The 22,038-nt window shown below is 40.3% G+C and overlaps 1 protein-coding gene across 5 annotated transcripts in view; it reads right to left on the bottom strand.

The window, feature by feature from the left end:
• LOC126702955 (aspartyl protease APCB1) overlaps positions 1-22,038 on the bottom strand; it is a 68,695-nt gene that overhangs the window by 39,980 nt on the left and 6,677 nt on the right. Inside the window, exons 2-9 of one of the 5 annotated variants that reach the window (XM_050401824.1) lie at positions 21,687-21,804; positions 17,334-17,563; positions 16,984-17,220; positions 16,243-16,396; positions 16,057-16,142; positions 13,812-13,926; positions 13,641-13,713; positions 12,391-12,750 (exon numbers count right to left, since the gene is read on the bottom strand). In XM_050401824.1, coding sequence (XP_050257781.1) covers positions 12,620-12,750; positions 13,641-13,713; positions 13,812-13,926; positions 16,057-16,142; positions 16,243-16,396; positions 16,984-17,220; positions 17,334-17,563; positions 21,687-21,804 — 1,144 coding nt within the window. In that variant the 3' untranslated portion in view covers positions 12,391-12,619. Of the gene's footprint in view, positions 1-12,390; positions 12,751-13,640; positions 13,714-13,811; positions 13,927-16,056; positions 16,143-16,242; positions 16,397-16,983; positions 17,221-17,333; positions 17,564-21,686; positions 21,805-22,038 lie in introns of those variants that run through there. The other 4 variants (XM_050401825.1, XM_050401827.1, XM_050401826.1 and 1 more) reach the window with 4 other exon arrangements.

The following is a 22,038-nucleotide window of genomic DNA, read 5'->3' as shown; positions in this document are numbered from 1 at the left end:
TTACACCAACCGTCACCTATCCTCTGCTAAGTTCGGTAAGTGCTTCTAATTTACTATAGTCAAGTTACATTTTCGTCCATGCATTGTTGTTAGGCTTTCCATACCCGTCAACACTTTCAAACCCGTCAGTCTTAGGTTTTATTGTCAATTGTAGGAAATGTCTAGTGCGTCAAGTAACCAGTCGGTGGTTCGAGATGGGACGGAATACGAGGATGTATACCCGTCCGGTCATAAAGACCAAGAGAGCCCCGGCGAAAGTAGGAGTCCGTCTGCCTCCTCTTCATCCTCAACAGATGAGGATGTGGAGATAGTTGAAGTAGATGGTTCCGACGATGACGGGGATCGAGCACTGGAGTCCGTCGTAGGTGCTGATGGACTAAGGCAGTTCATTATGTTACCAGAGTGGACGGTGCATAGGTTTACATCCGTCATTAGAGAAAAACACTTCAGCACCTTCAGAACCAACTTTCAAATCCCTGACTATGTTTCCATCCGTCTACCACATGTGTCGGAGAAGTGTTACTATGAGGGGGTAGACGGTGTCGGAGTGTACGAGCAGGCGTTGAAGGCTGGACTTCGATTCCCGCTTTCTACACTTCATAGGGAACTCTTACAGTATCTGGGGTTGTCCGTCACCCAGATATCCCCTAACGCCTGGAGGGTCTTCATTGCCATGGAGATTCTTTACGGTGCAATGTCGAACGGGGAAAGGAAATTGACGGTCCGTGAATTTCTTCACTGTTACCGTCCAGACAAGATTTCCGGATCAAGGGGGATGTACAGTTTTGCTAGTCGGAGCTCCTTGTTGAAGGTGATTTTTGAGACCCCAGACTCAAATAGAGACTGGAAGAGTCGGTACTTCTTCCTGGAGGGTGACAGATGGATGAACCATCCAGGGGAGACGGAGTACATGCCCGTCGACACAACTTGGGCAGTAATAAATCAGACACGTATGCATCCGTCTTAATTTTATACTGCTATTCATATCCATCCATTTTTATGTCTATATCTTGATCACCTTTCTCTGCAGGTAGACGGCGCCCACAAGTCAGCCTTGAGGAGTTTAGTTTCCTTGAAAAGATTTGCAGGAAAACTACGCCGGAGGAAAGAACTTGGGCTAAGTTGGTGAACCCAAGGACCATACATTGGTACTGTGACGGTCCTGAGCCCACCCAAGAAGCAATTAGATACGACGAACGAGTTCATAAACGTAAGCCCGTCAACTTTACTTTGTCATCTAACTGCCCTTACGTAGTTTTAATTTCATCCGTCATTATTTGCAGAGATGGATGACGCAAAAAGGAGAGCTTTGATCAAATCCCAAGCCGTCAAGAAGAGGGAATCCGGCGAGGTGGTTCCTAAGGTGTCGGCTTCAGCACCTAAGAGGAAACCAACATCAAAATCTGACCGTCCGTTTAAGCAACCAAAAGTCTCACTTGAGCCCGTGGTTGGTTTGATGGCAGAGGGTGTCAAGACCGTCACCCCAGCTAAGAAGGGGACGGGTAAAGGACTGATGACGGCCCCAGAGGGTAAGCAAGAGAGACCTCCTTCCCTTCTCCGTGATGACTCCAAGTATGCATTGGAGAAGCTGTCGTCCATCATCACGGCAGAAGACTATGAAGACCTGGGAAACCATTCGACGGAGGCCATGGGGGAGACGGGCCTCTTCTCCGTCGCTCAGGTTGGTTATGTTTGTCAAATAAGTTTTTATTTTTCTTTCTTCTTGTTACCTACATTATGTGACGGTCTCTTGTCTATTTGCAGTCCTTGGTCATGATGAAGGGACTACTTGACCGGTGTCTCAACCGTGAGAGTACCTTGGATCGGGTGCGCGCGAAGGCGCAGCAGACGGAGGAAGAGCTCGGACAACTTCAGAGATGGAGGTCCAAGATGGAGAAGAAGCTGGAGCTTTCTGAGCAGGCGAGGAAGGAGCTGGAGGAGAAGACGGCCACTTCGCTGACGGTCATAGAGAATAAAGAGGCTGAGATCAAACAACTCAAAGAAGATCTCCGTCAGGCTAAAGTGGCAGCCGTCGAGGAATACCGATGCTCGGAGTCCTGTTTGAGCGAGCTGTCGGACTCCTTCCTCCAAGGCTTCGATGATTCCCTCCGTCAAGTCAAGAAGGCTTATCCAGAGCTGGACTTGACAATGGTCAAACTTGAGGACCAAGCCCAGACTTCTGCCCTCCCCGTCGCCTCCGAAAACACGGAGGACCTTTTTGGCGACGGTGCTGCTCAAGGAGACGGAGAGTCCGCCCCGTCGAAGGATGTCCCAGTTGCTAAAGAAAAGAAAGATTGATGCCTATGTACTTTATTTTGTGAACAATCCGTCCCTCTTTTTTATTCATTTTTTAAGACAATCCGTCCTTTTTAATTGTATTAAACATTTGCCTTTGGGGCTTTTGGCTTAAAGTTCACATATGCTTTTTATAATTGTTTGGTACTCTGTTTAAAGCTCCGTCTACCTTCTTGAGGGAGTATTTTTGTGAGAATATTTTGTTTGTCCGTCCATATTGAGGACTTATTATTATTTTTTTTTTTATTGAGCACTTACAATTGGGGATCCGTTCATTCTGTGGTGTTGTATGACACTTTTGAACGGACTTATAAAAATTAACGTTGCTAGTGGTCCGTCCACTTTGCGTACATGCTCTTTTATTATCCTTGTGGGATAGTCCGTCCACTGTGTGGAATTATTTTCACCTTAGTGATCCGTCCACTGTGGACTTCTGTGTAATCACCTTGGTAGTCCGTCCATTGTGTATGTTTCATCGCATTAGTGATCCGTCCACTGTGTGGGATTATGTTCAACTAAGTGATCCGTCCACTTTGTGGCCTTGTATTTTTAATCACCATAGTGATTCGTCCACTTTGTGGACTTATGTTTCTTCACCTTAGTGATCCGTCCACTTTGTGGACTTACGTTTCATCACCTTAGTGATCCGTCCACTTTGTGGACTTACGTTTCATCACCTTAGTGATCCGTCCACTTTGTGGACTTTCGTTTCATCACCTTAGTGATCCGTCCACTTTGTGGACTTTCGTTTCATCACCTTAGTGATCCGTCCACTTTGTGGACTTTCGTTTCATCACCTTAGTGATCCGTCCACTTTGTGCACTTTCGTTTCATCACCTTAGTGATCCGTCCACTTTGTGCACTTTCGTTTCATCACCTTAGTGATCCGTCCACTTTGTGGACTTTCGTTTCTTCACCTTAGTGATCCGTCCACTTTGTGGACTTACGTTTCATCACTTTAGTGATCCGTCCACCTTGTGGAAGTGATAATCCTTGTAGGCTTATCCGTCCATCCTGCGGACATCAAGTAATCATCCATTTGAAGGATCCGTCCATCTTATGGACTTTATTTTGCATCCGTATATTTGGTGGAACTCAGTTACTTTGTGGGCGACATTCAAGTAGAAAATCTAAGTTGATAGAAATGTGTAAAGGAAAAGTGCCTGCCCCCCCGGGCTTAAAAAGGCACGACAAGATTGTAGCAAAAATAGTTAAACAGTTGATGGAAAAGTTAATAATGTCAAAAAGTCTTAAAGGAAAAACTGGTTGTCGTGTCGCTATCACTGGTAGTATTTCCTCAAGTGCTCAGCATTCCACGGATGCGGCAGCTTTTCTCCGTCTACTGTCTCCATGTGGTATGTTCCCTTCCTTTTCCACGACGCAACTCTGTAAGGTCCTTCCCAGTTGGGGCCGAGTTTTCCCTATGTAGGGTCTCTTGTTGCACCCATGACCCTCCTGAGTACGAGGTCTCCTACTTGGAAGCTTCTTTGTCGGACCCGGGAGTTGAAATGCCTGGACATGCGATCCTGGTATCTAGCGATCCTCTGCTCTGCAGCCGACCTGACCTCATCTATAAGGTCCAGCTGTAGCCTCGTGGATTCGTCATTCCTGCCCTCGTCGTGGTTGTGAACCCTGTAGCTTGTGAGCCCAACTTCTGCTGGGATGACTGCCTCGCTCCCGTATGTCAGTCGAAACGGTGTCTCTCCTGTCGGAGTCCTCGCCGTTGTCCTATACGCCCACAGTATGCTTGGCAATTCTTCTGGCCATATGCCCTTTGCCCCCTCGAGCCGAGTCTTGATAATCTTTAGCAGGGATCGGTTTGTGACCTCAACCTGACCGTTAGCCTGAGGATGGGCGGGTGATGAGTAGTGGTTTTTTATTCCTAGCTGTGTGCAGAAATCACGGAAGGGGCCGTTATCGAACTGCCTCCCGTTATCTGAGACAAGGACTCTAGGAATACCAAACCTACATACTATGTTCCGCCAGACAAAACTTCTAATGTTCTTTTCTGTAATGGTGGCCAAGGCTTCTGCTTCTACCCATTTCGTGAAGTAGTCAATACCCACTACCAAGAACTTTAACTGCCTTATCGCCGTTGGGAAAGGTCCCATGATGTCCAGTCCCCACTGAGCGAACGGCCATGGAGCCGTTATGGGGGTTAGCTCTTCAGCTGGCTGTCCGATAAAATTGCTGAACCTCTGGCATTTGTCGCATCTTTTAACGTAGGACTCAGCATCCTTTTGCATGGTCGGCCAGTAATACCCAGCTCGTAGCAGTTTGTGCACCAACGACCGCGATCCAGAATGATTCCCGCATATTCCTTCGTGTACTTCCCTCATCACGTAGTCTGCCTCTTCAACCCCGAGACATCTTAGGTAAGGACGGGAGAAACCTCTCTTGTAAAGAATGTCTTTTATCAAGACGAACCTTGCCGCTCGGACTTTTAACTTTCTCGCTGCCTCCTTCTCTTCAGGCAATATCCCGTCCTTTAGGTATGAAGTTATCTGCGTAGTCCAGTTTCTTTCGGAGCGTATCTCCTGCATGTTGTCGGGGTCTATTAGCGGAAAGATTTGAACAAAGGAAAGCACATTACCCGGTGTTACCATATGTTCTGCTGAAGCGGCTTTGGCTAGCCGATCAGCGGGCTCATTGTCTCCCCTGGGGATCTGGACGAATATTGCTTTTAGCCCGTCGACTCTAGCCCTCACTTGATCAAGATATCTCTTCAACCTTTCCCCTTTGCATTCATAATCTCCGTTTACTTGATTGGTCACGACTTGAGAGTCGCAATGCACGACCACACTTTCAGCTCCGGCGGCTTTGACTAGGTCGAGTCCTGCTGCTACCGCTTCGTATTCTGCTTCGTTGTTGGTAATGGGGAAGTCGAGACGGACCATAGATTCAATCTCGTCTCCTTCAGGTGACAGCAATATTATGCCGGCTCCTCCAACTCGCTTATTGGATGATCCGTCGGTGTAGATGTTCCACTGGGGGGGTTCTTCTGCCCCCTTGTCCGCGTCATGCGTAAACTCTGCTATGAAGTCGGCTACAGCTTGTCCTTTAATGGCCACACGTGGGCGGTATTTGATGTCAAACTCACTCAATTCTATTGCCCACAGCGTCAGTCGACCTGCGGCCTCAGGATTACTTAGTGCCCTTCGCAAGGGCTTGTCGGTCATTACGTTCACAGTATGGGCTTGAAAGTAGGGCTTGAGCTTGCGAGCCGCCGTGACCAACGCAAAAGCGAGTTTCTCCATAGGTTGGTATCTTTCCTCGGCACCGCGGAGCGCCCGGCTGGCGTAGTACACGGGCTTCTGTGCCCTGTCCTCCTCTCTGATTAAGGCCGCGCTGACGGCCACAGTGGAGACGGCCAAATAGAGGAAGAGCTCTTCACCTGGTTGCGAGGGGCTCAGTAGAGGTGGTGAAGATAGATAGGTTTTTAACTCCTCGAATGCTCGTTGACACTCGTCCGTCCACTCGAATGACTTTTTCAATGTTCGGAAGAAAGGTAAACATTTGTCCGTCGCTCTCGACACGAATCTATTCAATGCCGCTACCTTGCCGTTAAGGCTCTGTACTTCCTTCACGTTTCTCGGGGGGGCCATCTCCATTATGGCTCGGATTTTGTCCGGGTTAGCTTCAATCCCCCTTTGAGATACCATGAATCCTAGGAATTTTCCTGTCGTTACACCAAACGCGCACTTTCCTGGATTGAGCTTCATGTTGTAGGATCGAAGTGTGCCGAATGTTTCCTTGAGATCTTCCAAATGGTCTTCCTCCTTCCGGCTCTTCACCAGCATGTCGTCGACATAAACTTGGACGTTCCTCCCGATTTGCTGTGCGAACATCTTGTTCATTAGTCTCTGGTATGTTGCCCCTGCATTCTTCAGACCGAATGGCATTACTTTGTAACAGAAGAGACCTTGACTGGTTACAAACGAAGTCTTCTCCTGGTCGTCCTCGTGCATGCGGATCTGGTTATAACCCGAGAAAGCATCCATGAAGCTTAGCAATTGGTGTTGAGCCGTCGAGTCCACTAGGATGTCGACCCTTGGAAGAGGATAGCTATCTTTGGGGCATGCTTTGTTAAGATCGGTGAAGTCCACGCACATCCGCCATTTGCCACTCGTTTTCTTCACCATTACCACATTCGCCAGCCAATCGGGGTAGTAGACTTCCCTGATGAAGCTTGCATCTTGGAGTTTGCGGACCTCTTCCGCTATTGCTTGGTCTCGTTCCGGGGCGAATACTCTCTTCTTTTGTCGGACTGGTGGAAACGAGGGCAACACGTTCAACTTATGTACCATGACCGAGGGATCGATTCCTGGCATATCGTCATGGCTCCAGGCGAACACATCCTTATTGCTTCTCAAGAAAGCCACGAGCTCTTGACGGATTGCGGGTTTTGCAAGCGTTCCGATCCTGGTGGTTCGGTCTGGATTGGAACCGTCGAGAGTTATCTCCTCTAGCTTCTCTATAGGTTCTGTCGTCGTTCGGTGTTCTTCTATGTTCAAAGCCTGGATCTGGTCTTCCACCTCCATCATAGCTACGTAGCATTCTCGTGCGGCAATTTGACTTCCGCGTAGCTCTCCTACCCCATACTCTGTTGGGAACTTGATCATCAGGTGGTAAGTCGATGTTGCCGCCTTCCACGAGTTGAGCGTGGGTCGCCCAATAATAGCATTGTAGGCTGACGAGCAATCGACCACCAAGAATGTTACGTCCTTGGTGATTTGTTGTGGGTAATCTCCTACCGTCACCGATAACGTGACTGCGCCCAAAGGGAATATTCTACTCCCTCCGAAACCAACGAGCGGGGCGTTTGTTGGTATCAGCAGCTCCCTATCAATCCTCATTTGTTGGAACGCCGGATAATACAAGATGTCGGCCGAACTACCGTTGTCGACCAACACTCGGTGGATGTTGTAATCGCCTGCCCGCAAGGCGACGACGAGGGCATCGTCGTGTGGATGGTGTAGGCGCCTTGCATCCTCTTCCGAGAACCCGATAATAGGGCCTTCCCTTCTTGCCATCTTTGGCACTGTGCCTGCTAATTGGACATTCTGTACCATCCGAAGATATGTTTTGCGAGCCTTTTTTGACGATCCGGCCGCACCTGTTCCTCCAATTATCATCCTTATGTCCCCCAATGGGGGCCTTGGTCGCTCGTTCTCTCGGCGGGGGTGTTGTTCTTGTGGGGGTTGATCCGTTCTCTCCTTACTGACGAACTTCTTCAATTTCCCTTGTCGGATAAGGGTTTCGATTTGTTGCTTCAAATCATAGCAGTCGGCCGTGTCGTGACCATGGTCACGGTGGAAGCGGCAGTATTTGTCTCTGGACCTTTTGTTGGGATCACTCTTCAGCTTTCCCGGAAACGTCAGGGATCCTTCGTCCTTAATCTGCATTAGGACTTGGTCTATCGGGGCGGTCAACGAAGTGAAACTTGTGAACCTTCCGCCCATTGGTTTTGGGCGTCTCTCCTCCCTTCGATCTCCCATCCGTCCTCTCTTTCGCCCCTGGTCCTGTCGGGGGTCCTCTTGTCTGTCCCTTTTCTTGGGTCTGTCTTCTCGGGCTAACAATGCGTCTTCAGCGTTCATGTACTTGGTGGCCCTGTAAAGCACCTCTGACATGGTCTTTGGGTCGTTTTTGTATAGGGAGAACAAAAACTTACCCCCCTTCAGCCCGTTCGTGAATGCTGCCACCAATATCTTGTCGTCGGCTTCATCGATCGTGAGCGCTTCTTTATTGAAGCGTGATATGTAGGCCCGTAACGTCTCCTCCTCTCTCTGCTTGATATTCATCAAACAAGCTGTGGACTTCTTATACCGATGTCCTCCGATGAAGTGCGTAGTGAACTGAGCGCTCAGCTCCCTGAAGGTGCCGATGGAGTTTGGTGTCAGCCGGCTGAACCAAATCCTTGCCGCGCCCTTCAGGGTTGTAGGGAATGCCCTACACATAATTGCGTCTGCCACTCCCTGAAGGTGCATCAGGGTCTTGAAGGTCTCTAGGTGATCGAGGGGGTCCTTGATTCCGTCATAACTGTCCATGCTCGGCATGCGGAACTTACTCGGCAGGGGGAAGGAGTTGACGGACGCCGTAAATGGCGAGTCAGTCCGGTTGACAAGGTCGTCAAGATCGCTGGACACTCGCCCCTTGAGAGCGTTCATCAGGACTTCCATCTGTTCCTTCATCGCCTGCATCTCCGCGATGATGGGTTGTGGAGCTGTGTCCGTCACTGAGGGGATGCTAGCGTCCCGCCGCACTTGTTTGCTCGGGGCGTTACTCTCCTGTGGTCCGTCATTATTTCTCCTTTCCTCACTGTTCCCTTCTTGATCTTCTCCTTGGCTATTCACGGCTGCACTCTTTTGATTCAGCTGCTCCGTCAGGTCGTGGTTTTGTTTGGTGAGGCGCTCCACGGCTGCGGCGAGCGTCTTGACCTGTCTCTCAAGGGCAGTCGTAGGGGCTTCTTCTTGGACGTCATTTGTGGTTGCCATCGAGCGCGTGAGTACCATGTAACTCCTTTATCTAGGAAATGTTACCGTACCCGGTCGTTTTCCCACAGACGACGCCAACTGATGACGTCGAAAACCGTCACCAATGGGTCACACCGTACTCGCGACTCGAATCGAACCTGCACGACGAAACAAACAAAAGAATCCTTCAGAGAAGCACCGGTGTGGTGCCGGCCGAAGGCTCTCCGACGGTCAAGTTAGAATTCCTTTGTTTTACTTAGTGCGTTAGAGAGGGTTCATAAAAGCATACCTCGGTTTCTGTGGGTATTACGCCTTTTTATAGTGATAAGGGGTTGACTTTCCCTTTTTGGTTTCCACATCTTTTCAATGTGGGACTCTATTCCCAATTCTTCCAAACGTGGTGAGCAAGGATTCCCATTTCCGGATCATGGGCCCTCGCTGCGTCAGCAGTGATGGGCCTTCAAAGCTGGGACCATACTTACGCAGGCCCAAGAGACCCAATCCGTCAGGCCCATTAAGGTAAGCCCATCATGCCCAATATTTTATCATCTTCACAAATAGAATTAAATAACTAATCATACTTTTTTTTATCAAATTAATAATAACTTATTATATTTATAAATTATATCAATTGAATAAAAAAAATAGAATAAATAAGAATAGTAGAGTATTCTAAATGCTTTACCTAAAAAAAAAAAAAAGAATAGTAACACGGTTAGGAGTAGGGCTAGGAGTAACTGTGAAACTAAGAAAAATAATACTTTAGTAATAAATTTTTGCTTTTGAAGTATATGGTTTTATAAATATACACGCAGTCACTTTTTTGGAATTGGAGTAAGTAGTACAAGATTTCTTGGATTTAGAAATGTGTAGCGCACTTATTAAACTACTTGATTGAACATTGAGAAAAACTAAGACAACGTAAAAACTAAGGATCATGTTCAAGCTTATTTCAATTGAGCTTAACCAAAAATTTAAAGTTAGGGTATTCATATTTTTTTTGTAGGGGTGAAAATAAGATTAAAAAAAATTTATATATAATTTTTTTTTGGAGGGGACCAGGTCAGGGGGTTCATTTGAACCCCCTGGGCTGCTCTTGGAGCCGCCCCTGGTTAGTGCATTGCTTTCACTGGGAGCTACCTAATGGCATGTTGCCTAATGACCTAGACATGGAGGAGAACGATGGGTTAACAATGCCAAGAGCCAATCCCTTGCTCGCTTTACCAACTTATGGCCTACTTGATTAAAATGATAAGAGAACTAATATCTTATTTTGTAACTTACTCCTATTTGGTGTGTTTTAATGGGGTTTTAGTCTTAGTTTTTCTAGAAGGGGTTGTGGATGATTTATTTGAAGATTTGAAGGTGGTGCCACATTATATCACATCACTTTGGCTATTAATTGGCTTTTTTATATTTCAATATAATTTCAATAAGTTAAATAATATTGGTCTTTTATATTTCATTATCAATTAAATAATATATTATTTCTTGTTCTATATTATAATTTTTTATTAAATACAGTATTCTTACACATTAATATGACTAATTGTGATCGGGTTGTATTTCTATTAATTCTTTTTTTTTTTCAAAAATGTGAAAGCTACTATCAAAAAATTACAAAACAATGTAGTAATGAATGTGATTGGTGGAACTTCAACAAAATAATAAATGTGAATTTTTTTTTTGAGAATGTAATAAATGTGAATTTGAATTACTTATATATTGTGATTAGTAACATATCAATTAATATGACTTATGTGGGGGTAAAATTTATCAGTCAACAGTGGGCCTTGGTACCCGTGCGGAGCCCAGCCATAACGGAAAGTGAAGACGTGGCCAGAGGACTTCCAGCCTAATCCTGTTGGGCCAAGCTTGTTTAAGGGGCGTCCGAGGAGGAGTGTCTCCTCGGACGCACCAAATGGGAGCCCAAGGCACACCCTTTACATGGTGAGAAATCGTCCCAAATCGAAGGGAAATGCTAGACGTTCAGGGGGCAACCACAACTGCCACATTAAATGCAAGGAAGCTAGTTTTCCAGCCGCATTAATGTAGAAAAGACAGAAGAATAGTATTATCTTGGCCAGTGCAACTCACAGAAAAGAAGGAGGATGTCCTATAAGACAGGCACTCAAGTAGAGACCTAGATGGTTAACAAGTGTAGGGCCATTATCAATTGAAGGATGCTATATAAGAGAGAAAAATCCCCATGACTAGGGGATCGGAAACTGGAGAGAAAAAAGTAAGGAAAAGAGAAAGAGAGAGAGGAGTTCTGTAAACAAAGCATAAGATACAGCCCCATGGACTGTTATTTCAGAAAACTTAATGAAATATCCCCACGCTCAAATGGTTGCATGGCTTACTAATAATTACGTTTACTCTGTCAAAACCTAGTTCTGTGACTCACTCTCTACAAATTCATTGTTGAGGGTTTTTTGAGCCAGAATTGCCTGCTTGCTGGGCCTGAGCCCCAAAAACCGCCCTTACAACTTATATAGTAAAATTTGTAAAATTCCTAATATATATTACTCAAAAAAAATCCTACAACTTTGCCTCTAAAGTCTAAACAATTTTCTCATCAACCATATACCTTAATTTGTACCCAAACTCTTCATGTGCATGACCTAGGAAGATGTACTATTTTGATTTTCTATCAAACTTAGACATCTAATTTTGTGGAATACAACAAAGGCTCTACAATCAAACACTCTCAAGTGCTCAAAACAAACATCTTTCCCTAACCAAACTCTTTAAGGAAATATTACCATCCTAAGGAACTGGCAACAAGAGATTGATCAAACCAGCAACGGTCCTCAATATCTCAACACAAAAAGATTTAGGCAATTGTACATGAGAGATCGTGCATCTGATTCTTTCACAAGTAACTTATAGGGTCTCTTGGAACAGTTTTCTCAAACCTACTGCCTTGAGTTCTATACAGTACTCATCAAATGGTCCTCTGTATTCTCCACCATTATTTGCACTACCATATTTTAACTACCGTACAGTTTCCCTTTCAACTTTCACGCGAAAAGCTTTAGACACATTTAACACCGGATATATAATTTTCGAAGAAAATGCTAATACTTTTCTGGAGTCATCATCAATAAAAGTCACATAATAGTGCAATAGCAAGAGATTTAGTTATCATTGTGCAAACATCAAATTGAACATAATCAAAACAGGTTAAACTACTTAAACACGAATTATAAATAGGTCAAATTCATTTTCATTTTCCTAACCAATGGTCATTACAAATTAATCCAATTAATTATTCATGTCATTACTTGCTTAACAATTATAAATATATTTATCCAATATAATTTTTAAATTTTTAAATGACGAATTGAGTAATTAATAAAATACTAATGTGCAAATTAGCCGAATAGACCAAGTGACTCCCTATTGATCTATAAGTACTAAAACGATTATTAAAAATTAGCCGTATTCATCTCAACCTATATATAATCAAACACCCTCACCTCCACACAAACACACAACTTATTAATTAATTAATATGTATATAATTCTTTTTATTTGTAATTAGAAAGCACAAAATTACTTCTAAATATTTACCAGATTCTTGTTGCAATGTGGAATGGCTGTGGATTGAATGTCTTGCTATCCTAAAGAACAATATATTACATCATCATTAACAAAATACATACAGAATATGTTTCATGGTCCAGAAAATTTTTATTTATTTACATTCATACTTACATATCATAGACAAGAGTGTTGATGACGTGCATAGTTCACATAAACTACTTCATAGAATATATACAAAAAGAGCAGCAAAAACTTAAAGCCGGTATGTACAAAGGAAGCTGGTCTACTTCGTCCCATACTAGCTACGAAGTCCCTTCTCCCCAAAAGGGCCGAAGAGGTTTAAATTTTCGTGACCTGATGCAGTCTGATGGTTGCCATCCAATTTTATGCTTTACATTGTCATATATGACCAGTTTCCCACGCAATGAGATGTCTGCAGAGGTCATTTCAACTATAGTTAACGATTTGTCAACAAATGGGAGAAAGGAGTGGTGTGAAAATATTTGTATACACAAGTGTAAGTGATTAATTATAGTAATAACAGCGAGAATTTAATATAACATACTTGAACTCAAACTTATATAAGTTTTTGGGTTTGCATGATCAAGACATGTCATACCAAGGTCTCATGTAAAAACTTAGAACATCTTCCCAACAGAGTGAATACAAACCCGCCCAATTCCAATGTAGCAAACGAATAAATAATGTGATAGGCTAATCATAATAGGGGCAAAACTTATGTATAATTCTTAAGGGGCAGTACATTACTTTCTCCAATTAAATTTAAATATGTCTTTATTGATTAATACAATATAAACAGTATTATCTTTCCTTAAGAGAATATAATTCAATTTAATTATGTGTTTAAATTTAATTGGGGAACCAAATGAACTGCACTTAAAGAATTGTAACTAAGGTGTTGTTTAGCATCAACTTTTAGCTTTTATCTCTTATATACAGCTTTTTAAAATCTCACGTTTTCTCACTTTTTTTCATTTTTTTCAAGGTACAAGTATGCTTGAGCACACTTTCAGCCAAAAACTAGGTAAGTATTTTTGTGAGAAGTACCTAGATCCTAAACCAACAGAAAACAGTAAACTTTGTGATAACTTTATTCAATAAAATTAAATGTGATAAATAAAGAAGACCTTAGAGAATCCAAACTCACAAAATCCACCTCTGGTTCTAGCAGCTTCTCATCAAAAATGACCTTGGGGATGGAATGAGGGCTAATATACTAAAAGCCACCTCATCCACCCCCAAGGTCATTCTTGGTGAAATGATGGCTAGTTTTTATTCTCTTTCTAATAATACTGAACATACCTCCAAGTATAATCGTTGATCCATCATGTACTTTGCTTCCATCAAGGATACCCAAGCAGACGTTGCCTTTGTCCTACAAATAGAGAGGCTTGTTACACAATGGCCTATAAATACCATACATTTGAACACTTTAAAGTTAAAATCTGATGGAAAGAGAATATGATTGCTTACACTAATAATCAAGTAGCCCTCAGGAGGAATTTGAAGTTTTGTGGAGCCAATCCACCATGTGCTCCAAAACTGAAGGGTTAAAGTCTTAAAGAAATGCTTGACATCCTTGACAGATCTGCAAGCAGATGGGTGCAGCTTTTAGAATTTTGAATCTATGAATCAGAAAGCCTTAAAAGTGAGGTCAAATTGAAGCAATAGAATATTATGACATGTTTATTGTAAGGCTTGTTTTACATTTTAAGAGATCATTGAAACTTAGCGGATAAAGTTCAAAGTTGCAATGAACTTAAGCTACTTGTTCAGGCCACTTTTTTTTCATCAAAGGGAAGGAATACCTTTACTTTTCTTTTCCTTCATTTTTTTTTTTTTTTATAGGTAATAAGAGTAATATTATTGATGAAAAAAGGAAAGGAAAGCATACAAGGTGTTCATGATGATGAACACAGGAAAACAAAAACAGACAACAAAGAAAAAGAAATCAAGAGGCTATTCTAAGAGAAGACATAAACTGGAAGCAAGGAACAATCCGTAAAACCCCAGCACAAAGATCAATCAAAAAGACTACGCTGGCAAAGATCTTTTAAATCTTCCAAGGTCTTCTCTGTGTCCTCAAAAGAATGACGATTTCATTCCATCCATACAATCCACATCAAATAGCCTGGAATCCAATTCCAAGTATCTAAAGTATGAATCCCAAGCCAATGATTCCAACAAAATAACAACCCCACCACAGAGCCTGTCATGACCCATTGGATACCAAAAACCTGAACCCATAAATTCCCCATTACCATGGCACATACAACACCTATTATGGATGCTAATTCTAATCATTTTGATTAATTTCACGGCCATTTTGACAGCAAATACAACTCACAAGCAAGTCTTATCTAGACGCGTTAGAAGGAAATTTCAAGAAACAACTACTTTCTTATATAACTTCCAGTCTGAAGATGCATATCAGCTAGCTCAATAAGCCAGATTCGATTAGAAGTTCATGTGTCAAATTTATGTTCAAGTTCCTACACGATTTTCCAATTGATAAGCAGCTTTCCCTTTCTTCGGGGAAACAAAAACTGAAAAGTTCATCTTAAACCATGGTCACAAAAGAGACAATGTTTACAATAGGGAATGAGATGAGGGATCCCCTCAAAAAAGAAAGTGCATCTCTAGTTGGCCCAAAAAAAGTGACTAAATATACAACTACTTTAATATATTACTTTGCTCAACTCCCATCCAACTTCTTCCATTGTAAAATAACATACACATAAAAATTATATAACTATGCTAAGTAACTTACCGAATAAAGAATAATAATACTAATAATAAATAATAATAATAAAAATAAATTACCGATTCCCTATTTAATGCTAGTGAATGAAAAGTTTAATCATCAGTATCATGAACCAACCATTATGGCAACTCAACCCTCCCTCACTCACTCCAAATGACAAGCATTGCCCCTCACTCAAAAAAAGAAAGAACTTATGTGAACCTCTAAAATCAAAAACCTAAAAGAATAAAAGATTTTATTTAAAGTAATCATGGAAAATGACTTCTCTGTCTAACAAGCAAATATTTAGGAAGGTTTTACAATAAATGCATCTTTCTGCTTTTTTGTAATAGGTTTTGCAACATTATAGTTTTATGAGAGACAAATAAATTATGCCTTTTGTAGATTTCCTCAATCTTAATGGAACCTCCATCCACGGTAAAGGTATGTAAATTGGTAGTAGTAGTGGAGATGGTGGTAGAGAGACATAGGGGCATACTGACAGTGGCGCAGATGCTAGCAATGAAAGATGTGTGGCGACATTAAAGTTGATACTGCAGAAATTCACAGCAGTGGTGTTGGCCACCAACAGTGGAATTGGAAGATATGGCTAAGGTGGAGGAGAAATCAATAACATTTTGGTAATGTCTATTTTATAATAAGTTGGTTATGTCAGTGATAGCAGTGTACTGTATACAGAACAGCAGAACTTCTACTTTCAGAATTTAAAATTTTCAGTAAGAGTCCGATCTCCTTTTCCTTTTAGAATATTCAGAGATGCATTACCTATTGCACTTTTTCTTTCTTTTCATTTGCTTTTTTACAATATTCATGGAAGGAACTAACATAAATAAACTTAGAGAGTGATTCATAACTTGGCTAAGAGAAGGCTAAAAAATAAATTATACTAATGAATATTATTATACTTGAAACTAATTCCAGGTGCAGCACAATCAACCACAATTTCTGTCATACCTGATTGGGGATTCTGCTTTCCAACAAATCGGCAATGTTAAATCTGACGTATCTTGGATGAGTCCTAACCCAGAAACTTCTTCAAGCTACATCAACAGGTAATAAATAATCGGTAAAATGAGTGGATTTGCCATGTTAAGAGGAATTTCTAGAATTTTTCAGGTGGGAGTGGATAAAAACACTTACAGAAGCAACTAAATCGGAATATGCTTGTTGCAAAAAATATGTGTAAGAACTACCACTATCAAAAATTACTGGTCCTACGCTGCTGTCTGGAACACCTAAGCGGAGACGCCTACTTCCATAATTCATTTTCATAATCTCTGAATGATAAAAATCCCTGAACAGGAAAGCATGGAAAAAAAAATAAAAAGGAGAATAAAAGTGCATGTTTACGGCACAGAAGGTATATTAGAAAATGAATATAAGAATTAATCAACATTTAAAGATCTAAGAGGTTTATTTATGAAGATTGTCACAAATTCTTGTAACTGCACAAGTCTTTAAAGATTTGGTCAATAGAGGACTGAGCTACCAGCCTACCAAAGCATATAAACACTTGTATAGATGCACTTTTGCCTTGAGACTAGAGTCATGTTTTTTTTCTCTGTTATGTTGCATTTATTCACTGGAAATAAGATATAATCATATAAAGCACAAGATAGGGAAAGATAGAGCAATGAGCTAGATATTATAAGATTCATTTTTAACTGAAGACAATTAAAATTTAACAAAAAAATATCAGTAGAAGAGACTGTATATCAAATTATGGTTTCCTTCTGACTGGACCTCTATTTATGTGTGTTCTGCCATGAAATATTTGTCTCCTTATAAGTCAAACAAATTATATTAAGTGCTAGAAGGAAGAGAGAAAGAAAAAAGGAGGGGGGGGGGGGGGGGGGGGGTTCTTTGGAAATTTTCACTCACATTGAAAGGCCATTAAGCATAGGAACCCATGACATACCCCACTGCGGTACAAAATCATCACCTAAGAACAAATACCCGCCAGCTCCATCAATAGTGAGGCAATGACCAAGTACATTTTTAATGATTCCCTTTCTTGCCAACTGGGAAGGTAAGCTAACTTTAGACCTGCTTAGCCCAAGGATTCCATCTGTCTTTGCCAGAGTACTCAAAAGTAAGCCTTTCTGATCATATGCACACCTTGCAGACCAAAATAAATTTACATAAATAAGAAAATTGGTGGAAGATTAAACACTTTTTAAGGTAATCCAGAAATTTGGGGGTGGTAGGGAGGAAAAAGAGAAAATCAATACCCGAAAACAAGATTCAAATTGGTCCATGATCCATTTTCCATAAGTAGATGAAGCTCATCTCTTGCCAGAACCCCCACAGAGGAGCTTTGATCTGCATACTGAATCTCATAGTCACATTGTTGGCAACTTTGACAATATCCAGCTGCTTGATGTCTCTGAACTTCCATGCACAACAAGTCCTTGGAGGGTAGTATGTTGTCTTTTGTTGGCTTGTACAAAGCATTTGCCCCCTAAATTAACTATATCATTAGAATAAAGAGAAATTTCTAGCTGCAAATTTCAATTGAAGGTTGGAATATCATTATCTTACACATGTTGGCTGCTTTCTATGATTGCATGTAATGCAGTACAAGGTTCACAAAATGAAAACTGTATGGATTTAGGAAGAAGAACAAAACAAACCCTAGAGTGATCTAAACTCTTAAGTTTCACCACTGAAGATTGCTCGAATCACCAAGCCAATGAAAAATTGCAACGAAAATTTTATAACTTAAATCAAGCTTCTCCTATTGGAGCACAATAGCATGCTTATATATTCTACTAGGACTAAACTATAAGGCCAAAGCTCAATTATTGAATTACAAAAATAATCATGACTCCAGGAAATTAAATAAAATATTAATCGCCTAATTAGCAAATAAGAACTAAAATAAAATCCAATAGAGGTATATAGCCTTATCTTGGTCCACAGAAAACACCATCGTAACAAGCTTTTCCTTTTCAAGCACCATGGGGGGTTAATCAGTAGTAGATGCATTGAACTCATTCTTCACAACATGTGCATCCTCAATTACCCCCATGTTGAAATTTCTCTTCATTAAGAAGTGGAAAATTTTCCTTCTCAAGTGGTAAGCAATATACCTGAATTTCCAACAGGTTATTTTAACTATACTACACATGGACCATGTATTCCAGCTCGCTATATTGTTTCTCTAGGGTTGTAACAACTTTAGGCCACTGTAATTCTCTTTCACCACTAAGTTTTAGTGGTACTTGGTATTCCTTGATCTCTAAAATTTAATTACTAACATTATTGTCTCCCATGGGAAAAGCTTTGCCTCCAAGGCTACTAGTTAGTCTATGTATTAAAGCCATTACTCTGTCTTATCGGGCATTGGAATCATCTAACTTTGCAAATAGGTTTTGGATGACTTTCACTAGGGTTCCTAGAGTTTGTTCCATGATACTCTACTAGAGTTAATGCTAACCTGTACTAGCCTGGGTCACATACTTAAACAAATAAGCCGGGTGCAATGTAATCGCTAAGGGAAAAAAATGTGCCACATAAGTGGTATGCCCATTTTTTTTCAATCAGTCAGTTCAAGTCTTATGCATTTGAATTCAATTGGTGAACTTAACGTGTTTCACCTAAGATATTATATCTAAGTTTTACCCTAACATAATTAACAAATAAGATATACCACTAGAAAAAAGAATATAGTTGACTACTATAATTTTTTCAATCTAATTGGCAGAAGGATTGGGTCTCAGCATTCTTGTTCAAAGCCATCTTTTTTTCAGCTATCTTTTTTTCTCGTTTTTTCAGAGGGTTTCCTTGTTCAACATTTAATAAAGACACCATGTTCGCTAACAAATCTGCCTCAAATAGCACACTTTTGCATAAACAGAAAAAGGAAAATAAATAAGTATCAAATAATAATAATAATTAAAGACTTTTTTTTTATGCAAATAGTAAAGAAAGTTCCTCCTGACTCGACTCAACTGATAATTAAAAACCTCTTAAGCTTATCCTTTAGCCTCACTATCTATAACAAGAAAAATTTTAATAGGAAAAATGAAATATTAAACATTCAACAACAACCAAACCTTAATTCTATAATTTTGGAGTTGAATGTGGATTTTCAATCGACTAGTTAAGATTAGGGCATGTATACTTTCTTGTCATTCTATTCTATCAAAAATCATATTCTCTATTACTTTCTTAATTGATAAGTCATTCTTTACTACTTCTATTAATGTTATTTTTGGTCTTGCTATAACTTTTTCATTCCTTTAACTTGAATCAACTCACTCTCTCACTAGTGTATTAATTGCTCACCTCTAAACATAACCAAATCATCTCAAGCAACTCTCCCTCATTTTTAAATCAATAGAGACCTACCTATCTGTAAGCAAACTTCCTTATTCCAAATCATATATGTTAAAGACAAGAATAAATTAATATAGAGAAGCAAAAGCAAAAAAGAGAGAATAAGACAAGTGTTATGTGGTTCAATCTAATGGCCTACAACCACAAAGGAAGCCCTAAGCAACTACATGTTTACTATAGTAAATTGTCTGTTACAATGAACCTAAGCAAGGTATTCTTAAAAACTAGGGATAGCTCTAAATGGGCTTACAATATAATGAGTCTCTTGGTTCATTACATTAACATAAACCCAACATATTTAACACTCCCCTTCGAACTTCAGCGTATACGTCATATAGGTCCAACTTGGAACATGTACACTCTAAACAACTGCTACATAGTGCCTTGATAAAGTTACGAGCAAGAAAGGGTTGGAAAGGGACTTCCAACTACATATACCCAAACAAACAATATCTACCAAAAAAAAAAAAAAAAAAAAACTTTTTATTCCTATCTAAGATAAATTTATCCTTATCCAGGATACGGATTAGCTGTCATCATGAGTCAAACAAGTTTCTTCCTATTTACTCCAGTCAACAACCACATCGGAACACTCAAAACTCACTAGCGACCACTAGTGTGGCAACCAACCACTATTTTGGCAACCACAACGAGCAAATAAACACCACCAAGAACAACCGAGATCGGGGAAAAACCACTGAAGGGTACAAGATCCATTGAGACATGTCGGAATATGCTAAAACCTATAGCTGAGGAGTACTGGATCAATCGAGACAAACTAAAATACATTGAAAACAACCACCACCAAGATCCAAAAACCACCACTAAGAAACACAACAATACAAAGATAGGAAGAGGATGGTTGGAAACCAACATAGATTTTCCATCGAGAACAACAATGATACAAACCCATGTGTAGAACTCACCCTTAAATATCGGTTTACAAGGAGAGGGTGTCCAAGAACATATATATACATGTTTAAACTAACACTTAATCCATGTAAGACACTAGGATCATAACAAAAAATAACAACAAATACCAAAAAAAAAAAGCACCATCAACCAACCACCACTACCACCAACAACAAAACCTTAGATATGAAGGTTTCACAAGCAAACAACCACCGACAACCAAGAACAACAACAGTTCAACGAGGGAGGTGCGTAAAGACACCTAGGATGCTAGTCAACTTCATGCACGGTTCAACAATAATTTTAATTTAAAGGGGTTAGGAACTATGGATTGTATTAATGCTCTTATACCATTTTAAAGACCAAGATAAAATAATAAAGAGAAGTGGAAGCGAAAAAGAGAGAATAACGCAAGCGTTAAATAGTTCGATCTAACGGCCTATATATACGAAGGAAGCCTCTAGCAGCTACATCTTTAGTATAATAAATGATCTGAATGAACAATAAGCAAGGAATATATAAGAGCTAGGGTTAACCCTACATAGGCATAAATTATATATTGAGTCTCTTAAGCCATTATCACTGTTTTAAAAACCGGACCAGACCAGACCAGCTGGTCCGAAAGTTCAACTGGGAACCAGATACCAGTCCGGTCAAAAATCGGTAAAAACCGGGAATTGGAGGCAAATCCAGTTTTGCCCCCAATCCGGTTTTTAAAACCATGGCCATTATATTAATATAAAGTCAGTATCTTTAATACTCTGTGTCTTTTTCTTTTTCTTTTTCTTTTTCTTTTTCTTTTTCTTTTTTTTTTTTTTTTTTTTGGTATTTCCACTTGCACAGTTTGTCATATAGTAGTCTTATAATATTTTCCCCTTCAACATAACAAGTATTCTACAATCACACAATATTCTTGATATGCTTTTCCACTTCATCCCTCTTCAATCTTTCCATCTTTATGAATTGTTGATCTAAGATACCAAAAATTCTCTCTTTAATATCTCCTAACCATCATGTCTTACAACCCTTTTATTTTTGTTTCTACTTTTTCTAAATTGACATTCCATTTACTAAAACCCATAAGATATGATTTGGAAAAGAAAATGACATAAAAAGAAGAAACAAATGTATCATAAATTTATTTATTCACTTACTATATAACAAATAAAATCATATCAATTAGAAAAGAGTTGTGCAGATTAATGTAAATAATGCCAATTACCTAATGACATTTGGTTAGATATAAATGAAAACTAGGGCAAACATTTAGATACATAAAGAAGAATTTTGAAAATCCATTAACCAAATAACCAGTTACAAATAGGCATTACCTTGGCACAGCTAATGCAAGGAGCATCACACTGAATCCATGTTAAGTCACTCCCAGTATCTATGTCAAGAAAATAACGCTTTGGAGGATCCCCAACAAGTATGTATGTGTAATACAATCTGCATGAAAAAGTTTAGCATTAGGACTAGCATCAAGTATACATATGGCAATTGAGATGAAAAAAGCTTTGATCTTTTATCCAGAAATATAGATGAGTAGGTATCATTTTAAGAAGTTTTAAAGGAGTTTAACACATAGTTAAACTCAGCAACTAGACCTCTTAGAAGGTTCAAACCCCCGGCCCAAAAAACAAAAGAAAAAGAAAAAAAGAATCAAGGTTAAGAGCAGACCCA

Source organism: Quercus robur, chromosome 10 (genome assembly GCF_932294415.1).
Source record: "Quercus robur chromosome 10, dhQueRobu3.1, whole genome shotgun sequence".
In the NCBI taxonomy this organism is placed as follows: Eukaryota; Viridiplantae; Streptophyta; class Magnoliopsida; order Fagales; family Fagaceae; genus Quercus; species Quercus robur.
Note: the sequence above shows the minus strand (reverse complement) of the source record. Positions and strands in the feature narration are given on the sequence as shown.